The 23,189-nt window shown below is 45.4% G+C and overlaps 1 protein-coding gene across 1 annotated transcript; it reads left to right on the top strand.

Annotated features, from left to right (window-relative positions):
- The first annotated feature begins 2,822 nt into the window (after nucleotides 1-2,822).
- Nucleotides 2,823-22,096, top strand: LOC148475001 (protein kinase C delta type-like). Its single transcript, XM_088457880.1, has 8 exons — nucleotides 2,823-2,937; nucleotides 7,208-7,314; nucleotides 11,250-11,417; nucleotides 11,835-11,926; nucleotides 12,642-12,704; nucleotides 13,479-13,614; nucleotides 16,917-17,108; nucleotides 21,947-22,096. Exons 1-8 carry the CDS (start codon nucleotides 2,823-2,825, stop codon nucleotides 22,094-22,096), a joined length of 1,023 nt encoding a protein of 340 aa, XP_088314006.1.
- Nucleotides 22,097-23,189: the final 1,093 nt, after the last annotated feature.

Here is a 23,189-nt window from a genome sequence, read left to right as displayed (position 1 = left end):
ACGGAGACCCACTGCGAAAATATGCTAATGTTTGCAATCACAATCCCATTACAGCCTAACATAAGGACGCCCACTTCACCTTATTCACATCCATAACACATTGCAAGTCTGCAAAACCATCGGTAACATCGAGCACCATCGGAGCCTCACACACAATTACAGGTCTGACTCAGAATTTGCTAACCTCATCGCATGCAATGTAACCTCAGGCTGTGTTATACTTGCCGACAATCAGCTCCCTCCTTCCGGGATGGAGCTGATTGTCGGCTAACAGCGGGGGTCATGTCCGGACAGCTGTGACACGTTTGGGGGTGGAGCCGAGGGCGGGGCTGTGTGATCGCACCATCGTGGCCCCACCCCCTCTTCACAATGCCATTATTTTCAGCACTGTGAAGCAGGGACAGGCCCACGATGACGCGATTCAGTGCGAATCGCGTCAACAGCCCCCCCGCTGTGGGGATTTCTAGTGTATTCTGGGGGGAGGTCAGGAGGGTTGGGGAATGTCGGGATACTTGCCTGCCTTTCCAGGGGGCCGGGAGTGGCACCCGATATTCGGGAGGCTCCCGGCCAAATCAGGAGGGTAGGCATGCCTGAGCTGTGTACAGGGCTGCCATCAGAAATCGTGGGGAGAGAATAGGCAGGGCCCCCACCAAGGAGGGTGGGGGGGGTTGGCAGAGGTGGGTGGAGCTACACCAGAGGGTCGGACACCAATTTGCGTAAACCAATTTAAAAAGCAGTAAAGCAGCATATATATATATATATATATATAAAAGAGAGTCACGAGCGGCACTCACAGGTCTTAGTAGCAATAGTAGTAAATAAAGAGACACTACTCCATATACTTATTTACTACAATTGCTACTAAGACCTGTGAGGAGGGGGCAGGACAGGGAAGGCTGGTAGGACTAGGGAGAAGCACAGGGCAAGGAAGAATGGCAGGGACAGCTTGCTGGACTGGGGGGGGAGTAGTATGGTACCTTTTTTTAATTTTTTTCAACTGGCTGCGCTGGTGCAGCCAGCCAACCAGAGTCAGCGCTGAGAGAGCAGAGAGAGGGAGGGGCCGGGGTGGCTCTAGTAGTAGCGCTGCATCTGTGCATCGGCATTTCCAATATGGCGTGACTGTGAGCCAATCACAACTTGCGGACCAGCAGCCAATCGCTGCTCCTGATTGGCTGCCGGTCCGCGAGCTCCGGCTGGCTCGCGGCGGCACAATAAATGACAAGCAGCCGGCAGTGTTGTATTTCCATTGAACAGGGCTGCAAGTGCAAGACTGCAGCACCCAGGCCCCCTCTCTTTCCGCTGTCTCCGGGCCCGGGACTTGAGGCCTGCCAGTCCCCCCCTAATTTCGGCCCTGGCTTTGTATGGCATCGCAGTGGCTAATTTATGCAGTTGTGATCTATGATGAATCAGGCCCAATATAGGGGTACAAATTCAAAAGATTTAGTACACCCACATGTTTCCAGTTCTTAGTGAAGTGCTTTCAGTTTATTGTCTCATTGTACAAGTTTTAATCTACATTTTTTACTCATAGTCATTCTTTCTACCATGGAAATCACATAGAGGGCCTGATTCAGAGCTGCGATTTTGCATGGGTCGCAATTGCAGAAATATGCTAATGTCTCCAAACCTTGCACAAGCATAGAGATGCTCACTGCTGCCTTCTCATATGCATCCGATGTCTCACACCAGCATAAACATCGGTAACATCGATGTAGATCGGGCAGCCATGCAGCATAGGTGGCAAGTCTGACCTGTCTCAAACACAGCAACTGACACACAGAGAGCTCTCATGCTGCGAAGGAGATCGCAATGGCTTATTTATGCCCACCCATGAAATGGCGTTTAAACTGTCAGACACACCTGCATATGCCTAGTCGCCCCCCCGTTACCTCCCCAAATGCTGACTACCTGTCACTCACTCTGCGATTGACTCCTCTGTGCGAGCGCAGTCACAAAATAATCTATGCACATGCACAGTGCAGGTTACATGCATGTGCGATGGTAAACAATCGCTCAATCTGCATAAATATCAGCATGGCGTACATCTCTGTATAAGGCTCAGAGTTCGGGAAGTTCTTTCCAACACTGTTGCTGAAGTTCTCACAAATGTATTGAGCTTATTGGTTAGTTGTTTTTACCCTTCTGTGCAGTTTATCCCAAGCCAGCTCAATTGGGTTTAACAGGCTGATTCAGCCTTGGGAATATAGTAAGATATAGCAAGTAACCGTGCACCTTGGTAAAACCATGCTGCACTGCAGGTCGGGCAGATATAAAATGTGCAGATAGATTTAGATTTGGGAGGGATGAGCCCAAACTGTCATCTAAGTTGCAGTGTAAAAATAAAGTTGTGCAGTATTTGTGGGCTACATGCAAAAGCAGCCAGTATTTACCACACAAAATATATGTATTTGCACCACATTGTAACATGGTTTGTCCAGGTTCACAGTTACTTGCTATATCTTACTCTATTCCCAAAGCTGAATCAGGCCCTAAGTCTGGAGACTGTGCTGTCCATTCCACGATATGAAGCCTACCGTCTAATTCTTTTCCTCGGAAGGCAGTTCTGACATAGGGGGAGATGTTCTAAGCTCTGGAAAGTGATAAATTGGAGAGTGATAAACTACCAGCCAGTCAGCTCCTGTCATGGTTACAGGCTGTGTTTGAAAAATGACAGTTAGGAGCTGATTGGTTAGTAGTTTATCACTCTCCAATTTATCACTTTCCAGAGCTTAGTACATCTGCCCCATAGCCTGGACATATGTTTCAGGTTAATGTTATAGGATGAACTCTTGACCAATTAGATGCAGAGCAGAGGGTATTGCATGGCACTGCAAAATGCTGAGGTCACCCTTTTGGTTCCAGGTGACAGTAAATTCATGCAAGTTGCTGACTTCGGTTCCAGCAAAAGAGCCCCAGACGATCTCGCTTCCTACTCTGGTGTGTTTCAGCCTGAAATTTAAAAAGGTCAATGCTTTTACTACAAAACATGGAGAGCTTTGCTATTAAAAGCATTGGCCTTTTAAATATTTGGCTAAAACATGTGTGGAAGTGGTGGCTATTACAAGCCAACGCTTAGTAAATAAACCCCACATATTGATAAACCATCCTTTTGTCTACTCGATAGTGTACAAAACCCTGCATGATGAGCCAAAGATTTAAAGTTTGGATTCATCAGCCCAAAAGACCTCCCAGTCTTCAGTAGTACACTGACTGTACATCATGGCCCAGGCAAGTCTCTTTGTCATTGCTGCAGAACAGCTGTAAGGTCTTAGGGCCTGATTCAGAGCCGGACGCAATTAGCGCTCGCTCGCTCAGAAAAAGGGGGTGGCTATTCAAATGAACCGTTCGCTCCTTGCGGTCTGTTGACGCCTCCATGTCTGAACGAGCGAACAAAACATGCGGACATTTATTTGAAAAATACGCCCCCCTGGCCGCTCGCATCATACGTCATGTCCGCTATTTATTAGATTAATCGAGTACATCGAACAGCGTATGAACTGCTCGCTATTCTTGTGGATGGTTTTTCCTACCACTATATTGCGAGCAGTTCTGACTATAAAACAACCAACTGACGTGGTCAATGACGCTGCTGTATTAATTATGCACACCCATAAAACGCCCGTTTTGCCTTTAAGCACGCCTGCGTTCTGATCTCCACTCCCCGTTTTCAAGCAACTTCCCCTGTTACCACCCACATATGCCTCATTCTGTCACTCAAAATAGCAGGCATTCGCTATATAGCGAACAAATGATTTTCGGCCGCACTGACTGTTTCGCGCATGCGTATTAAAAACCCTACGCATGCGCAGATGGGCAAACATCGCTCAGAATGAGCGTACTGCCGCTTATGAGCGGCTCTGAATCAGGCCCTTAGCCCATTGCTTGTTCCCTGAAAAAGGTGTTTTCTTATAACTGTAACATTTCCACAGTTTTGGCTAAGCTAAACTCTTTTCCATATCCTCTAACAGCTCAGGGCTTCCCTGTGTAAGGTTATTAACTAGACTTGAATTGCAAAAAAAATGTCAATAAAAACTGAAAAAATGGGGGTGTTGTAAATCTTTTGACCCCTAGTGTAGATATTAAAGTATCTTTGCCAAATGTAATAGCCTGCGATTTACAGGAGCCGGCACAATTCTGGTGAGATAGTCACTAGGTTTAAAGCTGATATTGCCTTTAAACTAATTATCGCTTTAAATGTAAAGACTATCTCGCCGGAATCATGGCGGCTTCCACAATTCGCTTGCAATTACATTTGGCCCTTATTTGCAACACCCCTAACATGAGATAAAGGGGCTGACTCTAAATTTGGAGCAATGTCAATTAAAACAAAGCCAGCAACTTTGCACCTGGACAAACCATGTTACAATGCAAAGGTGCAAATGCATGTATTTTATTAAACTCCCTAATGGTTGATATGTGCACTATACCTTACAGACTTAAAACGACTAAAAACTTATCTAAAAATAAACACACGGACAACAACAGTTGGATTTAAAATTAAAGGTCAATTTTATTTGACAACAGATTATTAATAATTAATAATAATTAATTAAATATTGAATTTGGGCTATCGAATTAGACCATTAGATCTTGCTAATTGAAATTGATTGTGAGCTTAAAGTTAGTATGGTGGTGGACAACAAAGAACGGACAGTCCCGCAAAAAACACGCAGACCAAACACATCACTCGTTAGAGTTCAACTCTCCAGAAAAAGCACGCCCGGACGGGCTATGTCATTTCCCTGTAGGACATTTTGGCCTATAATTGAACAAGGAGAGCGCACCCATCTAACTTGTATAACGACTAAAAACACACTACCGTTCTTTCCGCCACAACACTCATAGCAAACAAACATGCAAAAACAAAAACATTGTTTCCAGAAACAAAGAGGCTGAATCTACTGTATGCATATCAGACCGAATATACCAGCAAGGCCACACCCCCTAGGAACCCTATAGGCTAATTCTAATGTCTGACACTAACAACAACATTCTCATAGGTATACTGCTATCACAACCATGGGGTTTAACCTGGCTCAGTCAGATTGCACCTGCCTTACGCTGTCCTTCTGAATGCAGGGTAAATAATGGCTGATTTAGCATGTAGCCTACAAATGCTGGGCAGCTTTATTTTTACACTTCAAATTAGAGTTCAGATAGGACACGCCCCTCCCAAAATTAAATATCTCTGCATATTATAAATCCGCCCCACCTGTAGTACAATATGGTTTGTCCTGGTGCAAATTAATTCCGTTTTTCTTTGCGTTGCACCCAACTCTGAAACAGCCCCAGAAAGTTTTTGAGATATCTCAGGAATAAAAATACAGTAGTTTTTATTTCATAATTTCCTATCTTTTTGACACTAAGGCCCCCATTTCCAAACGAGTTTTATAATCAAAACGAGTGATAAGTTTCACTGTGTATGATAAATGGTGCTCCAGCCAATCAGCTCCCTCCCAACTGTCATTTTTCTAACAGTTGACAGTTGGGAGCTGATTGGCTGGAGCACCATTTATCATACACAGTGACATTTATCACTCATTTTGGTGATAAAACTCGTTAGTAAATGAGGCCCTAAGATTGCTCTATTATTATATTTTGCTAAATTTTAATAATTTTGTATATAATTTTACTGATATAAAATAAAAGCTGAATGTAACCTGTGGATCACACTATAGCAGCCCATTTTTATTGTTTTTTACAAGCAGACAGGTATCACCTGACCCTGATAGGCTAAATAAGTACAGTAATTACATATGAGATTTGGGTGACACATTGGACCCCAAAGATTCCCATCACAGTGCTTGGGACAGGGCCCACCAGTAATTTATATAAACATGGTTGTATTATAGGCACTGTGGGTAACAGGCAGTGACACTGGGCCTACAGCAGCTGGTGATGTCACAAAGCTTTATGATGTCATAGAGCTGCTGGCTCAGTTGCTTACCTGCACAAGATACGTTTGTGTGTTTTCACCTATTGCAGTGTGAAGGCGATTTTATTCGTGCTTAGCGAATTTTTGTTTATTTTTCTTGATTTATCTTGATATGAGATCAAGAAAGAGGAAAAGGCGACCGGATAACAACAGGTCTCCTATTAAGGAGTGTAGTAGGAGTAATAAGGAGGATATCTGTGTGGGAAGAGGAGATTCTCCCAATATCACAGAGGGAGGAGATATTGAGGTGAGAGAGGACCATCAGTGTAAGAACAACAGGAACCAGGCTAGAACATCAAAGCAGCCAGGTAACGCCCCTTATAAGAGGCCCAAGGTAGACAACACCATCAGCAAGAGATCAGCTGTAAAGAGACCCTTAGACAAGACCGGGGACACTGGCTGCAATAAGAAAAAGAAGGAGGAGCTGAGACATGACAGCCCAGGAGAGGGACCCAGTGCTCCCATCATAGAGCTCACAGCTCGGAGGGGCAATAAGAGAACTCACAAAAGTGAAGCCCCAGACCATCAAAAGAAATTTAAAAAGGGAAGAGCAGGTAAAAAGCCTTTTGCTTGAAAACACTAATAAGGGAGAGATGTATCAAATTGTCTAACGATAAAAAGCTTTAAAATGACAGAAGCTGATTGGTTGCTATAGGTTTGATATATCTCCCCTCACATGTAATGTAATAGAGAAGTAAGTGAGGTGTAGGTTAGTACTTACATGGTAAGTGTGGCTCCTGCACCTCCTGTGTGTAAGTGCTGAGCATATGGCTACAGAGCGCACAGGTCTGACATAATTCTGACCCTAATATGTGTGATGCTCAGGGAGATGCCAGATACAGGACTGTGCTGCACTTACCTATAACACCCCTGATCCCCACCACACAGCACAAGGGGTGATAAGTGTTTGATGCTCACAATACTTGTGCAAATTGTGCACATGTGCAATACGGTGACGTCATGTTCTCACCTCTCACCACCATTCACGTCCTTTCCCTATCACCTAACTCTGCAACGTCTTTATACCTTGTTATTACTATTCTGCAGCACCTGTGACTGTTACATTGTCCTATCCAATGCTGGCAGCTATTCCCTATTCATTTATTTCATTTCTCTTACACCCCAACAACATATAATTAGGCAACATAACACTATATAATACAGGGTATAAATACTTTCTATGATATAATTATCTCAAACCTTAAAATGAAATATTGCCAAATATCTATGTTTATATCAGTCAATAAATGTGATTTCTCTTTATGCCACAAGGTGTAAGTGGGACCCCTCCAGCCAGCCCCCCGGAAACAGCCGCTGCCTCTCATATATTGGAATGTTTGATCTACCACAGTATTATTGGAGAGGGCGGTTTCGGGAAGGTAAGTGATTAGTACATATTTGGTGACTTACCTGTAAACAATGCAGCAAATATATCTTAAGAACTTTGCTTTAATAACTATATAATATAATTAGGAATGTGCGCAGGACCATTTTTGACGGATTTGGATTTGGTTCTAATTCGTCGTCTTGCTTTGGATTTGGATTTGGATTTTTTTCCAAAATTTGACAAACAAAAGCTAAAATCACATAAATTGGGCTTTTTTTTCTTCCTAGAGTATTATTAACCTAAATAACCTTGATTTCCAGTCATTTCCAGTCAATTTAGACCACCTCACAGTTTAAATTATAGTTTTCACCATTATTGGCCAAAGGTTGCAGTGAGCTGACTGGTTACCAAGCGACAAAGCAGCGGCGCAAACACCACAGTATAAAGCACATCAATGACAGATTGCCACACAGCAGTGGCAGAAATGAAAAGTAGTGCACCCACCCAGTGGGGTACGGCCAGCAGAATCACAGTAATTGTTTACAAAGTGGGCTATGGCCTTAGGAGTCACAGTGCACAATCTTATTCACATTACACAGCACATAGTGCCCCTGATTCACATTACACCATAAAGTAGTGTCTCTTATTTATGTTACGACACAGTAGTGCCCCTTTTACACAATGCCCACAGTAGTGACCCTTTTACACAATGCCCACAGGAGTGCTCCTTTTACACAATGCCCACAGGAGTGCTTCTTTTACACAATGCCAACAGTAGTGACCCTTTTACACAATGCCCACAGTAGTGACCCTTATACACAAAGCCCACAGTAGTGACCTTTTTACACAATGCCCACAGTAGTGACCATTTTACACAATGCCCACAGTAATGACTCTTAAACACAAAGCCCAAAGTAGTAATTCCCCTTATACAATGCCCACAGTAGTAGTGCCACTTATACAATGCCCACAGCAGTGGTGTCCCTTACACAATGCCCCCAGTAGTGGTGCCCCCTATACATTCTCCTTAATAGTAGGGCTCCCTATGCAGTGCCCCCAGTAGTAGTATGCCCCCCAGTAGCAGTGCCCCCAGTAGTAGTGCCCCATTAGCAGGCCCCCAGTAGTATGCCCCCCAGTAGTAGTGCCCCCATTAGTAGTGCCCCCAGTAGTAGTATGCCACCCAGTAGCAGTGCCCCCATTAGCAGGCCCCCAGTAGTAGGGCCCCATTAGCAGGCCCCCAGTAGTAGTGCCCCCAGTAGCAGTATGCCTCCAGTAGCAGTGCCCCCATTAGCATGCCCCCAGTAGTATGCCCCAAGTAGCAGTGCCCCCAGTAGTAGTATGCCCCCCTAGTAGCAGTGCACCCCATTAGCAGGCCCCAGTAGTATGCCCCCCATTAGCAGGCCCCCAGTAGTAGTGCCCCCAGTAGCATGCCCTAGTATGCCCCCAGTAGTATGCCCACCAGTAATAGTGCCCCCATTAGCAGGCCCGCAGTAGTAGTGCCCCCATTAGCATGCCCCCAGTAGTATGCCCCCAGTAGCGGTGCCCCCAGTAGTAGTGCCCCATTAGCAGGCCCCCAATAGTAGTGCCCACAGTAGTAGTATGCCGCCCAGTAGCAGTGCCCCCATTAGCAGGCCCCCAGTAGTAGTGCCCCCATTAGCATGCCCCAGTAGCAGGCCCCAGTAGCAGTGCCCCCAGTAGCAGTGCCCCCAGTAGCAAGCCCCAATAGTAGTATGCCCCCCAGTAGTAGTGCCCCCATTAGCAGGCCCTCAGTAGTAGTGCCCCCATTAGCAGGCCCCCAGTAGTATGCCTCCAGTAGTAGTATGCCCCCTAGTAGTAGTGCCCCCATTAGCATTCCCCCAGTAGTATGCCCCATAGTAGTATGCCCTCCATAGCAGGCCCCCAGTAGTAGTCCCCCATAAGCATGCCCCCAGTAGTAGTATGCCCCCCAGTATCAGTGACCCCATTGGCATGCCCCCAGTAGTATGCCCCCCAGTAGTAGTGCCCCCAGTAGTAGGCCCCCAGTAGTAGTGCCCCCATTAGCAGGCCCCCAGTAGTACTTACCTGAATCCCCGCTCCTGTCTCCGTACACTCTGCTCTACTCTGTTACGCGTGGAGGGAGGCAGAAGACGGAGCTCATGAGTGAGCTCCAACCGTCTCCCTCCGTGCAGCAGCCAATAAGAGTCTGCCTGACTCTCATTGGCTGCTTTTACAAACACACAGCTGCCGCTGGTGGCTGTGTGTTTGTGTCTGTGTAGGGCAGACAGCTATCACAGTGGTCTGCCCTACACTAGAGGAGCCCTGACATTGGATTCTCTCGCGAGAATCCGACATCAGGAGGCTGCGGCTCGGCCTCTAACGGGGATCCGAGTCAGGCAGGGAACACTCGAACAGGGTTCGGGTGGACTCGGATCCCCTATGTTCAGAGCGGTTTGGATTCCACAGAATCTGTACCGCTCATATCTAAATATAATTATCATTACATGCACATAGGTGTTTACATTGGGAGCTCTCCATTAAAAATACAATGGGGCCTATGTAACAAGGCAAATATAGAGGATACAGTGGCACATTCCCACACTCACCTCCATATATGGTTTTGGACTGTTGCTTAGTACAGCTGACAGGGGCGTGGCCAGTGTAGGTGTCAGGGCGGAGCTAGGGCACACATGCATGGCAATGATATAAGTTATTATCATACATCCTGTTGTACCACTCCCTGCTCTGAAATCCTCTGTTACCTCTGAGGTGCTAGGGGACAGTTCTGCTCTGCATTTTAACAGAGCTGAGCTACAGTACATGTAATAGGCCAATGTTGGATATGGCATACCTCCCTACACTTGTGACTGGAGATGCGCGCCCGAAAAGGGGGCATTACGAGATGGTAAAGGGGGTGTGGCCTAATGGCACACCCCCATTTACATCACTAAAAGGCGTACCCAGCATCTCCGAGATGCTGGGCTGCCCCCGGGCTTCTCCCCCATGCTGTGAATAGATGCTGTGCTCTGCATATCCGCTGCTCTGCTATGCAGAGCAGCGGTGTATGCTTCCCCCAACTTCCCCCTACTGCTGGACACTGCGGCCCGCGGGTGGGACAGCGGGACAGTCCCAGAAGAACCGGACTGTCCCGCTGCATGCGGGACAGTTGGGAGGTATGGAAATGGTGCTGTCTGCTCAAAACTGGGGCTCCATTGTTCTTAGATTTTGTTGCCCAGTCACCAAATAAGCTCACTTCAATGTCCTGCTTGTGTACAGGCTATTACAGAGACTATAGGGGCTGAGAAGCTGGTGATGGTTGGTATCTCAGGAACAAGTGAAGACCCACAAGGATCTACTAGATGGGGAGATTGGGCTTTCTGTAATAAATGTTGGGCACAATAGATCTACAATCCTGGGCTCAGGGAAGACGCTCATCCCCTGTACTTTCCCTACGGGGTGATGGGACGTTCTCACCTTGCTATTGTCAATTTATCTTGCTGTCTCCTGTTTGTACAATGATCTTTGGGAGTGTCAGCCAGGCAGGTTCCACAGCTAAAGAACATTGCAAATTGCTTCTAACTCTTATACCCTATCCCACCAAAAACCCAGCTGTGAGCACTGAGCACAGAGTAAGCACGGGTCAGAGCCAGGTTTTACCCTTTTTACACCAGCAGCTGGACCTGAGTTATATCCCAGGTCCGGCATTACAGTGGACTTTTGAAGCTGATGTATTCTCCAAGCGTTACTGAAGCCAGGCAATCCCCTGGTTTGAGACATGACCCGGGTCATCGTGACTCTGGTCATGCTGTTTACAGCGGACCGATACTCAGTTCCTTTCTGATATCAACTCTGGTCGTGACCTGGGTTAGATTCCTCGGTCACTTGACTTGGGTTATTTTTCCAGGACCATTTTCCACTGAGCAGTGACTTGGATCGACACGGCAATAACCAGGGTTATTGCAGCAGTGGGAAAGGGGTATTCATACCAGTAAAATTATCTGTCTCATGCAGGTACTGCTGGCATCCCACCCCAACAGCAGAGAGCAGCTGGCAGTAAAACTGGTGAAGAAGAGGACAATACTCAGGGGCAAGAACCCTATATTTATAGAGCGGGACATCCTGCAAGTCACTGGCAACAGCACTTTCTTCACCCATGGCTATGCAGCATCCCAGACCCCGGTAAGAGTCTCTATATCTGTCATAATTGTAACTTACTTCTGAATATCACAGCTTCTGTAATATAAGACAATTATTTTACCATTATTGGACCCCCGCATAATTCCAATGGCACATATTGTATGACGCATTATTCTGACACAGAGGTTTATTATCCTAATTCTGTACATTTCTGTAGTATCTGGGATCCTTCATCCCGTGCTCCTCACTGTCCAGCACTGACTCAATCACTTACCCCGTGTCCTGTGGGCATTATATATGTAGAGGCCCATCTCAGACAGAAGACGGGCTGTATACAGCGTATACATTGGGCCTCATTCACATCACTAGTGGTGACTGAGTATTACTGATTATAATCTGCTGTGTGTCAGAGTAATGTCCATAATGTAACTTATATCATACTCTCTGATTCCTATACAGGAACACGTCATATTCATCATGGAGTACCTGAGTGGGGGAGATCTATACCAGCTAATAGAGAAGAGTGCCCCATTAGGTGATGCCACTAGCAGGTAAGAGAGAACGTGGGTATATTATTACTATTATTATTATTATTATTGATATGACAAATAGTAACATCAGTGTTTCTATCCCTGCACCTGGGCTGCAGTAGGACCCGGCCTAACAAATCCAGGCTGGGCCTTTATAGGTGTCCATGGTGACAGGTCTGTGTATAATGCAGAGTCTCCTGGACACAGGGGCTCCATTGTGTTACTCAGCTATACAAAGAGCATGGGCGGGATGCATCAAGGGCAGAAATGTGGTTGAAAATGTGCATTTCTCATATGCACCTAGCCTCGGAGGGCGCGGTGGGTAACGACATCTTCCTGTTGGGATTACCAATAGGAGCCCATGGGCTTCTCTCAGTGCTGAGAGAGGTTTCCAATCGAATCCTTCCCAGCATCCTCCACAGCACATGCCAGAGGGGCTTCTGGGTCAAAGACCCGAATGTCCCTCCATCGCAAAGGGACGCTCTTACCGACAGAGCGGTCCTTTGCGGTGATCGTCATGCATACCAGCTATACCAACACCAGTATGCATGCGATGACCGGTGGAATGCATCGTGAGTGCAATGCATCATGCATCCCGCCCCATGTGTGATAATAATATGTCATGTGTCACTCTTATACTCTGATACTATATCAGGGGGAATGTACTATCTCATTATCGGTCATTTTACTTTAAAAATATTTGCTATTAATATTTATGTTCTTTCTTCGTCATCAGATTTTTAACAGCAGAAATCCTTTGTGGGCTCCAATTCCTCCACTCAAGGGGCATTATCCATAGGTAACTCATTATTTCTAATGATCACATACAGTAACCCCCTATATGCAGTTACAGTATAGCTATTATGTTGCTGGGGGTCAGGCTATAGAGAAGTCTCTGCCCTTTTCTGCAAATGGGGGATCATTCATTCTTGAGTTACATGATATGTAGGGCGAGGTTCTTGTGACTGCTTCACACATCCTCTTATCTCCCTCTTTATCCCACCACATACATAGGGGCCTATTTATCATAGATTTCCCCTGAAAATACCAATTTTTAGGTGGTACCTGCAAATATTAAGTAACCCCTGAATGTATGTATAGGGAATCTCAGCACATATTGGGGATATCTGCTGCAATCCCCCAGTTTAATCACAAGAGCAGCCCCCATAGGTTTCTATAGGTTTCTATGGGGGCTGCATACTGTATATGCTGATTTTACCAAGCTCTGGAATGTGAAGTATTCTGGAGCTTGGCCCCATTAGCTAACACCATCTTCAGATAGTTATTGGGAAAGGGATACATAGGATGTCTGCACGGCAATGGCTGCCACTATAGATATAGATAAGAAATTATGTTTATTAGGTCTAAAACCTGATAACTAATAAATAGGCCCCATAGTGACTCTATGCAGCTGTCAGTCACAGTGACCATGTTTTACATCACTGATCCCTTTTTCCCACTGTGATGCTGACATGGTTCTTATTGTGTCTCTGGGAATCTTTCTCTGTAACAAACAAAGTTATACAGCTGGTAGCTGTCTGACAGGCAGAACTTACACTCATTCTCCTCACAGGGACATCAAACCAGAGAACGTGCTCCTGGATGCTGTTGGCCATGCCAAAATTGGTGATTTTGGCCTCGCAGTTAAAAACACCAATGGCCAGAAGATATCAGGAGCTGCTGGGACGGTGGGATACATGGCCCCTGAGGTGAGTAACAGATTAATTGTCTACAGGCTTCTCATACTGTATCTCCATTTCACTATTAATCGGACAACATCTTGGTTCTTAATGATATCTAAACACAGGGTCTTAGTCAGGGATGGATGCAGGGTCTGGGTCAGGGATGGACGCAGGGCCTGAATCAGGGATGGATGCAGGGTCTGAGTCAGGGATGGACGCAGGGTCTGAGTCAGGGATGGATGCAGGGTATGAGTCAGGGATGGACACAGGGTCTGAGTCAGGGATGGATGCAGGGTCTGAGTCAGGGATGGACGCAGGGTCTGAGTCAGGGATGGAAGCAGGGTCTGAGTCAGGGATGGACGCAGGGTCTGAGTCAGGGATGGACACAGGGTCTGAGTCAGGGATGGACGCAGGGTCTGAGTCAGGGATGGAGGCAGGGTCTGAGTCAGGGATGGACGCAGGGTCTGAGTCAGGGATGGAGGCAGGGTCTGAGTCAGGGATGGACGCAGGGTCTGAGTCAGGGATGGATACAGGGCCTAAGCCAGCATTGTGTGGTATTGCACAGCTGCAGGGAATTAGCTGTGCAATACCGTACAACTGATATACTAATGCAGCAGGAAGCGTCTGGTGTACATAGAGGCCTCATGACAGCATCGCAGATACAATTGCTGTGCCCTAAGATGCAGCATCAGATGTTCTTCAAGACAACCTGCAATCTAAGTAACCCTGAGGTTACTCAGATTGCCCCTAGCTGCTGCGTAGTCAAGGCCAGGAAGTTTGTGTTGGAAGACGCAGACCCTGGCCTCAACACTCCTACAATAATGGGACAAGACATGGAGGCTAGCTCCACCCACTCCCCGCCCCCAAATGGCCGCAGCCTGTGAATCAGGCTCTAGCTTTGGGGAACTGTGAGAGATCTTGCAGTAGAGACTGGCGCCTGTGTAGTACAGATCCTGCACATGCACCAGTCTTCTAACATCGCAATAGTACACATACCATCGGGTTTGCATATTACTTTGAATCAGGACCGCAATGCAGATGTTTGCACAATTGAGCAATTATCGGAATCTGAGCATGTATCAAGTTCCATTACCGCCAGCTGTCGGAGCGACTATTTTCTTGCAGTGTGATTGACAGGCCGGGAACATTTGGGGGGAGTAAAGGGGGAGGCATTTGGTGACCATTTTGGGTGCATGTCGCTGTCTGTGATTCCGTACGCAGAAAAATGGTTCTCAGTTGCCGTGGACACTCTGTGTGACAATAGGGTTACTCAGGACTCCGATAATCGACTGATCTATGACTAATGCTGGGTCTTTGTACAGTCACTTGGATTTGTGAAGTCACCGGTGGGCGGCTAAATACAATTCTAGGTGACTGTGACATTTGCATATTCTTGCACAGTCGCTGTGTACACATTTGCAGCACGATTAGGGTCCATCTCTGAATCAGGTTATAGTCCAGAAGAATTTTTTCAAGAGGAAGAGAAGTGACACAAAATTATATAAGTACAGACTAATATATCCAAGTAAGCAATGTTACATAGGGGCTGATGCAGAGGTGGCAGCTGTTGCATTCGTACTGTAACTGAGATTTCGGATGCAGCGGACTTGTGAAAATATGTTAATGACTCAGCCGCTGTCTTGTGTACAGAGATGCCCACCGGCCGGTGTCTCGGATGCGCCGCTTACATACAATAGCCCCAACATCGGTCCCAGAATTGAACTTCTGAGCAACCCTATGGTGTCTCATAATGTCCGTCTCAACTAAGAGGCCGGGCCCAGTCCATCTGCAAACAAATGCGCAGAGACTGACTAGGAGGGGCCCAGAATACGGTGGTGACATGCCTGTGTTTTTGTATCCTCACCCCCGTTACCTCCCCCCCATCGTTACTAATCAATCACAGTATGTAGAAAAAAATCGCTCACTGCATTCACCTCTGTATTAGGCCCATAGTCACATAGGGGTGTAATTATTAGGCAGTGAAGTGGAGTTTTTGGCCAGAGAAAGAGGCTATCACCGCTTCTTCCTATTTAAGATGTCACATTGCTATCACTGTGATATGCGGCAACATGGTGTGGGAACATTGTTATTTATGAATAGACCCAAGCATTGCAATGTTCACTTAGCATAATTATGTAGAGATGAAAAAAGGGAAGAGGGCCCTGCTCTCACAATCTTATGATCTTTAGGGGATATGGGTGGACACTTCTTTCTTTATACAGCTGGACACAATAGGGGGCAGAGGGTAAAGTAGAGATGGGCAGAGACTATAGAGGTAGTAGGGAGGGTAGTAGGGTAGAATGAAAACAATACATGTAAAGTCTGGGAAGCAGGTGAAAGACTAATGGAGTGAGGGAGGGAGTTCCAGAGGTTAGGAGAGGCACAGGAGAAGTCCTGACTGTGAGAGTGGGAAGTGGTGATCAGGGAGATTAGCAGAGAGATGAGGGTGGGAGGAAGCATGTGAGGAGATGAGGCTGGAGATGTAGGGAGGAGTGGTGTGGGTGAGAGCTTAGTAGATGAGTGAGTTTACATTAATAAAAACCTTTTACCAAAGAGGAAAAGCCTATACCAGGAATGATTCAGTAACAATATATAGTAGGCAGTACAGTGTATGAATGGTTTCCACAGGGTATTCATTCCCCAAATGAGTCTTATGACCTTGTGGTACATTCAGTCAGTGAGCTCTCACCCCTCTTGATGTTCCCACTTCCATATTTAAATAGCTTCCAAAAAGATGGCCAAGCTGTCCTTCCTCTGCAGTCCCCCAGGTGTACTTCTGCACGCTGCACCTTATCCAGCACTTCCTGTGACATAAGCGGCTGAAAGTATCAGTAGCTTCGCCGTCACTTGTGTCTTCTGTCTTCCATCATTCACAGAGGATTCCAGTGACGAGTAATGCTGCCAAGTCTCTCCACCCACTAATGTGCCAGCATCATGCTGCAGCTCCATGTATACCAACTGCTGACTACTCTACTGGGCACCACAGCTTTATGTACATGATCATATTCCTATGTAACAGTAACCATTGCACTTTCTCCATATTTATTGCTGTGATTGCCTCATTTGCCTCGGTGTTTGCTTTGGCTCTCTAGTATAATATACACGGTCATTATTTATCATAACAGTTATTTTAATTTAGTAATTGATTTCTCTCACATAAACCCTCAGCTGAATGCTGTCTGTGTAATTGCCTGTATATGTTCATTGATATTCTTCCTTCCATCAGATGTTTCATTGTGCACAAAAAGGAGAGGTGTCAGCATAACCCGGTGCCTCCTGCCAGGTTGGACAATGTACTAATCATCTGTTTCTCCATCATGTTTTTACAGATGCTTAGAAAGAAGCCGTATGATGCCATGGCAGACATTTTTTCCTTGGGTGTCATGGTATTTGAGATGGCCACAGGAGACCAACCCTTTTACTGTGGTGAAGAGTCTGTTGAGGTTATAAAATCTGTCCTCAACGATAACCCAGTCTACCCAAAGGAACTCAGTCCTGGCATCAGTAACATCCTAAAGCGAGTGAGTATGCAGTATACAGGCTTATCACAGGGTCAGGAGATTATACAGTCACAGGGGAAATAAGGCACAGGTCTGAGAACATACATTAATACTAATGAATACACTCCCAGCAAATGTACAGCCATGGCCAAATGTTTTAAATGACACAAGTATTGGTTTTCACAAATTGCTGCTTCTGTGTTTTTGTCAGATGTTACTATGGTATACTGAAGTAAAATTACAAGCATTTCATAAGTGTCAGGCTTTTATTGGCAATTACATTAAGTTTATTTATGCAATGAGTCAATATTTGCAGTGCTGACCCTTCTTTTTCAAGACCTCTGCAATTCGCCCTGGCATGCTGTCAATCAACTTCTGGGCCACATACTGACTGATGGCCGCCCATTCTTGCCTAATCAATGCTTGGAGTTTGTCAGAATTTGTGGCTTTTTGTTTGTCCACCCACCTCTTGAGGATTGACCAAAAGTTCTCAATGGGATTAAGGTCTGGGGAGCAGGGCTGTAACTAGGGCACCGCAGGACAAGCGGCAATGTTCAGGCCTGTTAATTTTCTGTTTATTATCATTCTCACTTCTAGCTTCCTCTTATTTCATCCAAGCATTTTCTGGCCTACCCCATCTCTTCCCTGGTCCTTCCCCATGAGGCCTTTCCCCTTTTTTTGGGTGCGTTATGTCCCTATTTGAAAAATGGGGGGTGCTAATATCCTTTCAGGCTCAGGGCACCAAAAAGTCTAGTTACAGCTCTGCTGGGGAGTTTCCTGGCCATGGACCTGTTCCCCTAGCCACTTAGTTATCACTTTTGCCTTATGGCAAGGTGCTCCATCATGCTGGAAAAGGCATTGTTTGTCACCAAACTGTTCTTGGGAGAAGTTGCTCTTGGAGGATGTTTTGGTACCATTCTTTATTCATGTCTGTGCTCTTAGGCAAAATTGTGAGGGAGCCCACTCCCTTGGCTGAGAAGCAACCCCACACATGAATGGTCTCAGGATGCTTTACTGTTGGCATGACACAGGACTGATGGTAGCGCTCACCGTCCTTCTCCAGACAAGTGATTTTCCAGATGCCCTAAACAATCTGAAAGGGGATTCATCAGAGAAAATAACTTTATCCCAGTCCTCAGCAGTCAATCCCTGTACCTTTTGCAGAATATCAGTCTGTCCCTGATGTTTTTTCTAGAGAGAAGTGGCTTCTTTGCTGCACTTCTTGACACCAGGCCATCCTTCAAAAGTCGTCGCCTCACTGTGCGTTAATATGCACTCACACCTGCCTGCTGCCATTCCTGAGCAAGCTCTGCACTGGTGGTGCCCCGATCCCACAGCTGCATCAACTTTAGGAGACGGTCCTGGTGCATGCTGGACTTTCTTGGGCACCCCGAAGCCTTCTTCACAACTATTGAACCTCTCTCCTTGAAGTTCTTCATGATCCGATAAATGGTTGATTTAGGTGCAATCTTACTAGCAGCAATATCCTTGCCTGTGAAGCCCTTTTTGTACAAAGCAACGATGACTGCATGTGTTTCCTTGCAGGTAACCATGGTTGACAGAGGAAGAACAATGATTTCAAGCACCACCCTCCTTTTAAAGCTTCCAGTCTGTTAATTCTAACTCAATCAGCATCACCTGTGTTAACGAGAGAATCACTGACATGTCGCCAGCTGGTCCTTTTGTGGCAGGGGTGAAATGCAGTGGAAATTTTGTTTCTGGGATTAAGGAGCTCATTCAGACCCACTTGCTAAGATGCAAACATTCACTGCTGCCGATGGTATGCAGTGTGTATGCATCGCAGTGCGCATACCTTAGCGAAAGCTCACAATGTGTTCGCTCACTGCGCATAGACAGCCCAGCAGAGTGAGTGACAGGGGAAGCAGTTTGTAGGTGGTAACAGGGGCTGGCCATTAAAAGCAAGGGAGTGGAGTGCAAACACAGGCATACCTGAGCATCTCAACTGCATTTTAGAAGTGTGCATAATTATAAGACAGCATCATAGTACACGTCACCTGGCTTGTATTTACACAGAAGTGCTCGCAGTGCTTGCGGCAGGGTATGGTAATGTACCGATGGTTGGATACACTTCCTGGGCATGATGTGCACAAGTGAGGATCTTAAGACAGGCTGGGGGGTGTCTGCATACACTATGTGATCGCTCTCTAAGAAATACTGGGCGTGCAAATGCATTGCTGTGCGATTGCACTGCCTACGCAATTTGCATACACATCTAGCGAGCGGCTCTGAATCAGCTCTTAAGTTCATTGTCATGGCAAAGAGAGACTTTGCAATTAATTGCAAATCATCTGATCACTCTTCATGACATTCTGGAGTATATGCAAAAACTGAAGCAGCAGACTTTGTGAAAACCAATACGTGTGTCATTCTCAAAACTTTTGGCCATGGCTGTAGTTGTAAGACAAAATGTAATATTTTATACATGTCATCCTGAGAATAAAGTATCATAAGGAAAAGATATGACATTGGTCAGCTAGTGCTTATCTACCATTAACACTCTATACTTTTCTGTTTATTCCTTTGATAGTTCCTATGCAAATCCCCAGAAAGAAGGCAGCGACTATATATTAACATCAAAGATCATCAGTTTTTCTGGCCCATTAACTGGGAAGACCTGGAGGCTGGCAGGACATCTCCCCCATTCATAATGCCGCCGGTAAGTATATGTACAATATAGGAATGTACACAATATGTGCTCCATCATACAGTCCTATTATCTCATAGACAATGCTGGTGATCAGGAGAGATGAATGTCATTGTACAAATGGTCACACAAATGCCAATCTAGAGGGACAATGGGCCTGATTCATTACAGATCGCAACTGCAACAGTGTATGCAGATCGGCCGATGGTGCGTACTGCGCATGCACTGCACGAGTTAGCATTGCGCTCACACTGCGTTCACCTACACAGATAGGAATCCATCGCAGAGTGAGTGACAGGCCGTGAGCATTTGGGGATGGTGGCGGGGGAGTGGTTGGTGAAACGCAGGCGTGTCTGTCCGTTTTCATGGGCGTGCATAAATTAGCCACTGCAACGACATACACAGCTTGTGCACACACTGTGTGCGATGAGGTTAGCAATTTCTGAGTAAGGTCAACCCTGCTGTAATTGTGCGTGAGGGGCCGATGTTACTCGGTAGCAGTAGGCATCTCTATGCTGGCTGTGCGATGGCATTGAGATAACAGTCATTAGCATATTCTCACAGCGGACAAGTACATGCAATCTCTTACTTGTCATCCTTGCTGGATCAGGCCCACAGTATGGCTAAATTACTGCAGTAAAAATGTTGTGGCCAAACGCAGAATGTGGAGAATATTTTGTGGAATGTTTTTGAAATTCAATTGTAAACACATGGACAGTATATGTTTATTATCAGCCGTATATGTTACTTTCAGCCAATTTATTGCAATCGGTGGCAAATGCAGAATTTCTAGAGGGAGTTTATAAATCCTTGATTTTGAGCGAGTGTGGCCAGTCCATGGAGAGGGCATCATTAGCACTTACACTGTGTCATACAAAGGGCCTGATTCAGCAAGGATCGTAACTGCGAATGCAATAGCGATTATGCACGCATACTCACTGCGATAGTAGTATGCTAATCCATTGCGATCACTATGCCATCGCAGAACATAAGGACGCCCACTTTACCTTACACACATACATATGTACTGTTTAGTACAACTGCAAAACCATCTGTACTATTGAGTACCATCGCAGCCTCACGCACACTTGCACAAGCTCTGACCTTACTCAGGAATTGCTAACTTCAGCTCACGCTATGAGGCCTCAGGCTGCATACGGCATTGCAGTGGATAATTTTTACATGCCCAGGCAACGGCGTTCCAACGCACTGGCACGCCTGTGTTTCGCCGACCACCCCACGTGACCACCCACAAACGGCACTTTCTATCAATCACTCTGCAATGGATCTGCATAGTCACTGCGATCGCAGTGTTCAGTTCACACACTGCGTTCCATGCGCAGAATGCAACGATCGGTCGATTGCGTGCGTAATCTCAGATGCGATCGGTAGTGAATCAGGCCCAAAGTACTGTGTGTGTCATAATTCTGACATATAAAGGGCCAGCAAACATAGTTAACCCATTAGATGTGGCAGTAGGGCCATCCTGCCTGAGCTGAATGTTTTTATTTCAGATGTGGGCACAATTCCAGAGTATTGGAGCAAGTCCGGGAGTCTAGGCGAGCAGCAGACTGCCCTGGGCATATATGTACACATTAGTTTCCTTGTGCACTTGATTAATGATCCCTATAGATGGTCTGTAGTAGTGCACCCCTTAGTGCATGTTTTCCAGATCTCCTAGTTGGTGCACAGGTGTATTTATTTCTGGCTGACACATTAAAAGATCCACAGATGGTGCTGACCATTTCTGATACTGAGAAGAACATGCAACACTAGTATAATTCTATTAGTTTACTATTTCTATTGTGGTCATGGTGTGGGCTGGAGAGGGGCAACCAAAAAAACCCTTGCATTTGCCTATGGCAATATTCTTCCTTTCACATGCAACATGCATTGATATTGTAGAAGGGTAAATCCAAACTACAATGTAATTATACAGCAACCCAAAGTCAGTGAGGCATCTAGTTACCATTATACATATATCTGCCACCTAATGTGCAGGTTACAGTATTATCTAATATTAATATACTGATTGCTTATATAATCACACAACATACAGGTATAGCATAATATTAGTAAGCAGAGTTTGCACATTACATTATTATTTTTCATTATGACACAGTGACAAAGAGCCCAATTACTGTGTATTTATTTTGTGTTTACATGATGGATCTGATTTGTCTCCTTTTCCTAGACCCCAGTTACCACCTGTGAACATCATAAACTGGATGACTTGGTACCACCTCAAGCATCACGGGAGCCACCAATATCTAAGGTGGAGGAGCGCCGGTTCCGTGGATTCTCATTTGTAAGTGACCGGTGGAGAACAATGGACAACCAGTGATCGGCATAACATCCTGCCTGGTTCCATCACAGCAATTTTCACCTGCTGATTAACATCAAATACAGCAATACCATCTGCTGAATACCAACAATACAGCAATAACACCTGCTGATTATCAACAATACAGTAATAACATCTGCTGATTAACAACAATCACAGTAGTAACATCTGCTGATTATCAACAATACAGTAGTAACATCTGCTGTTTACCAATAATACAGTAGTAACATCTGCTGTTTACCAACAATCACAGTAGTAACATCTGCTGTTTACCAACAATCACAGTAGTAACATCTGCTGTGTCCTCCTCAAGTCTGTAGCAGCATTATTTCTTGCACCTGGATAATCTCGGCATTCCATAAAACTGGCATGTTAGTTGCAGCAGCAGTTCCTCTGTACTTCAAAACTTGGGACAGCAGAGGTAATATTTTTATATACAATCAACTCTATTACAGTATTTGACTAAATTATAACATTTAGATTGTAGAATGATTTGCTGTGTACACAACTCTGTATTTGCAGAGGTCCACCAGTCACCAGCATCTCTACACCCTAATCACAACATGTACAGGATGTGTATAATGGTGCACACCCCAACACAATATACCACATTATAGTGACACTGATGTATCTATGGTCAATATTCCAACAAAATTACTAATAGGAAATAAATGTTCAGTATTATCAGATTACAGAATACATTATTTACCCTAATTCAATGACTGGCTACTCGTACTCATAAATCACAGATATAAACAAGCCTATAATCTAGTCCCATGTAATAAATTGTCTGCTCGACAGATGTAAGATAGAGAGAGAAGAACTGTAAATATATATTACTACTTTGTACATAAGACCTTTCCATACTATGGGCTAAAGTTACTAAGAGTCAGTTTTGGTTGATTTTGCATTCTTGTGCATTTTGCTGTCTTGTGTGCAAAGTGGAGATTTACTAAAGTAAAAAAACGACGCAAAACCAACCAGAAATCTGACTTTACAACAGTTTAGAACATTGGACCAACAAATGATACTTTCACATAGACGACTATAGAAACTGAAGATTTACTAACAGTCGGTTTTGAAATTGACCATT

This window comes from Taudactylus pleione, unplaced genomic scaffold (genome assembly GCF_031769625.1).
Source record: "Taudactylus pleione unplaced genomic scaffold, aTauple2 ptg000790l, whole genome shotgun sequence".
Classification (NCBI taxonomy): domain Eukaryota; kingdom Metazoa; phylum Chordata; class Amphibia; order Anura; family Myobatrachidae; genus Taudactylus; species Taudactylus pleione.
Note: the sequence above shows the minus strand (reverse complement) of the source record. Positions and strands in the feature narration are given on the sequence as shown.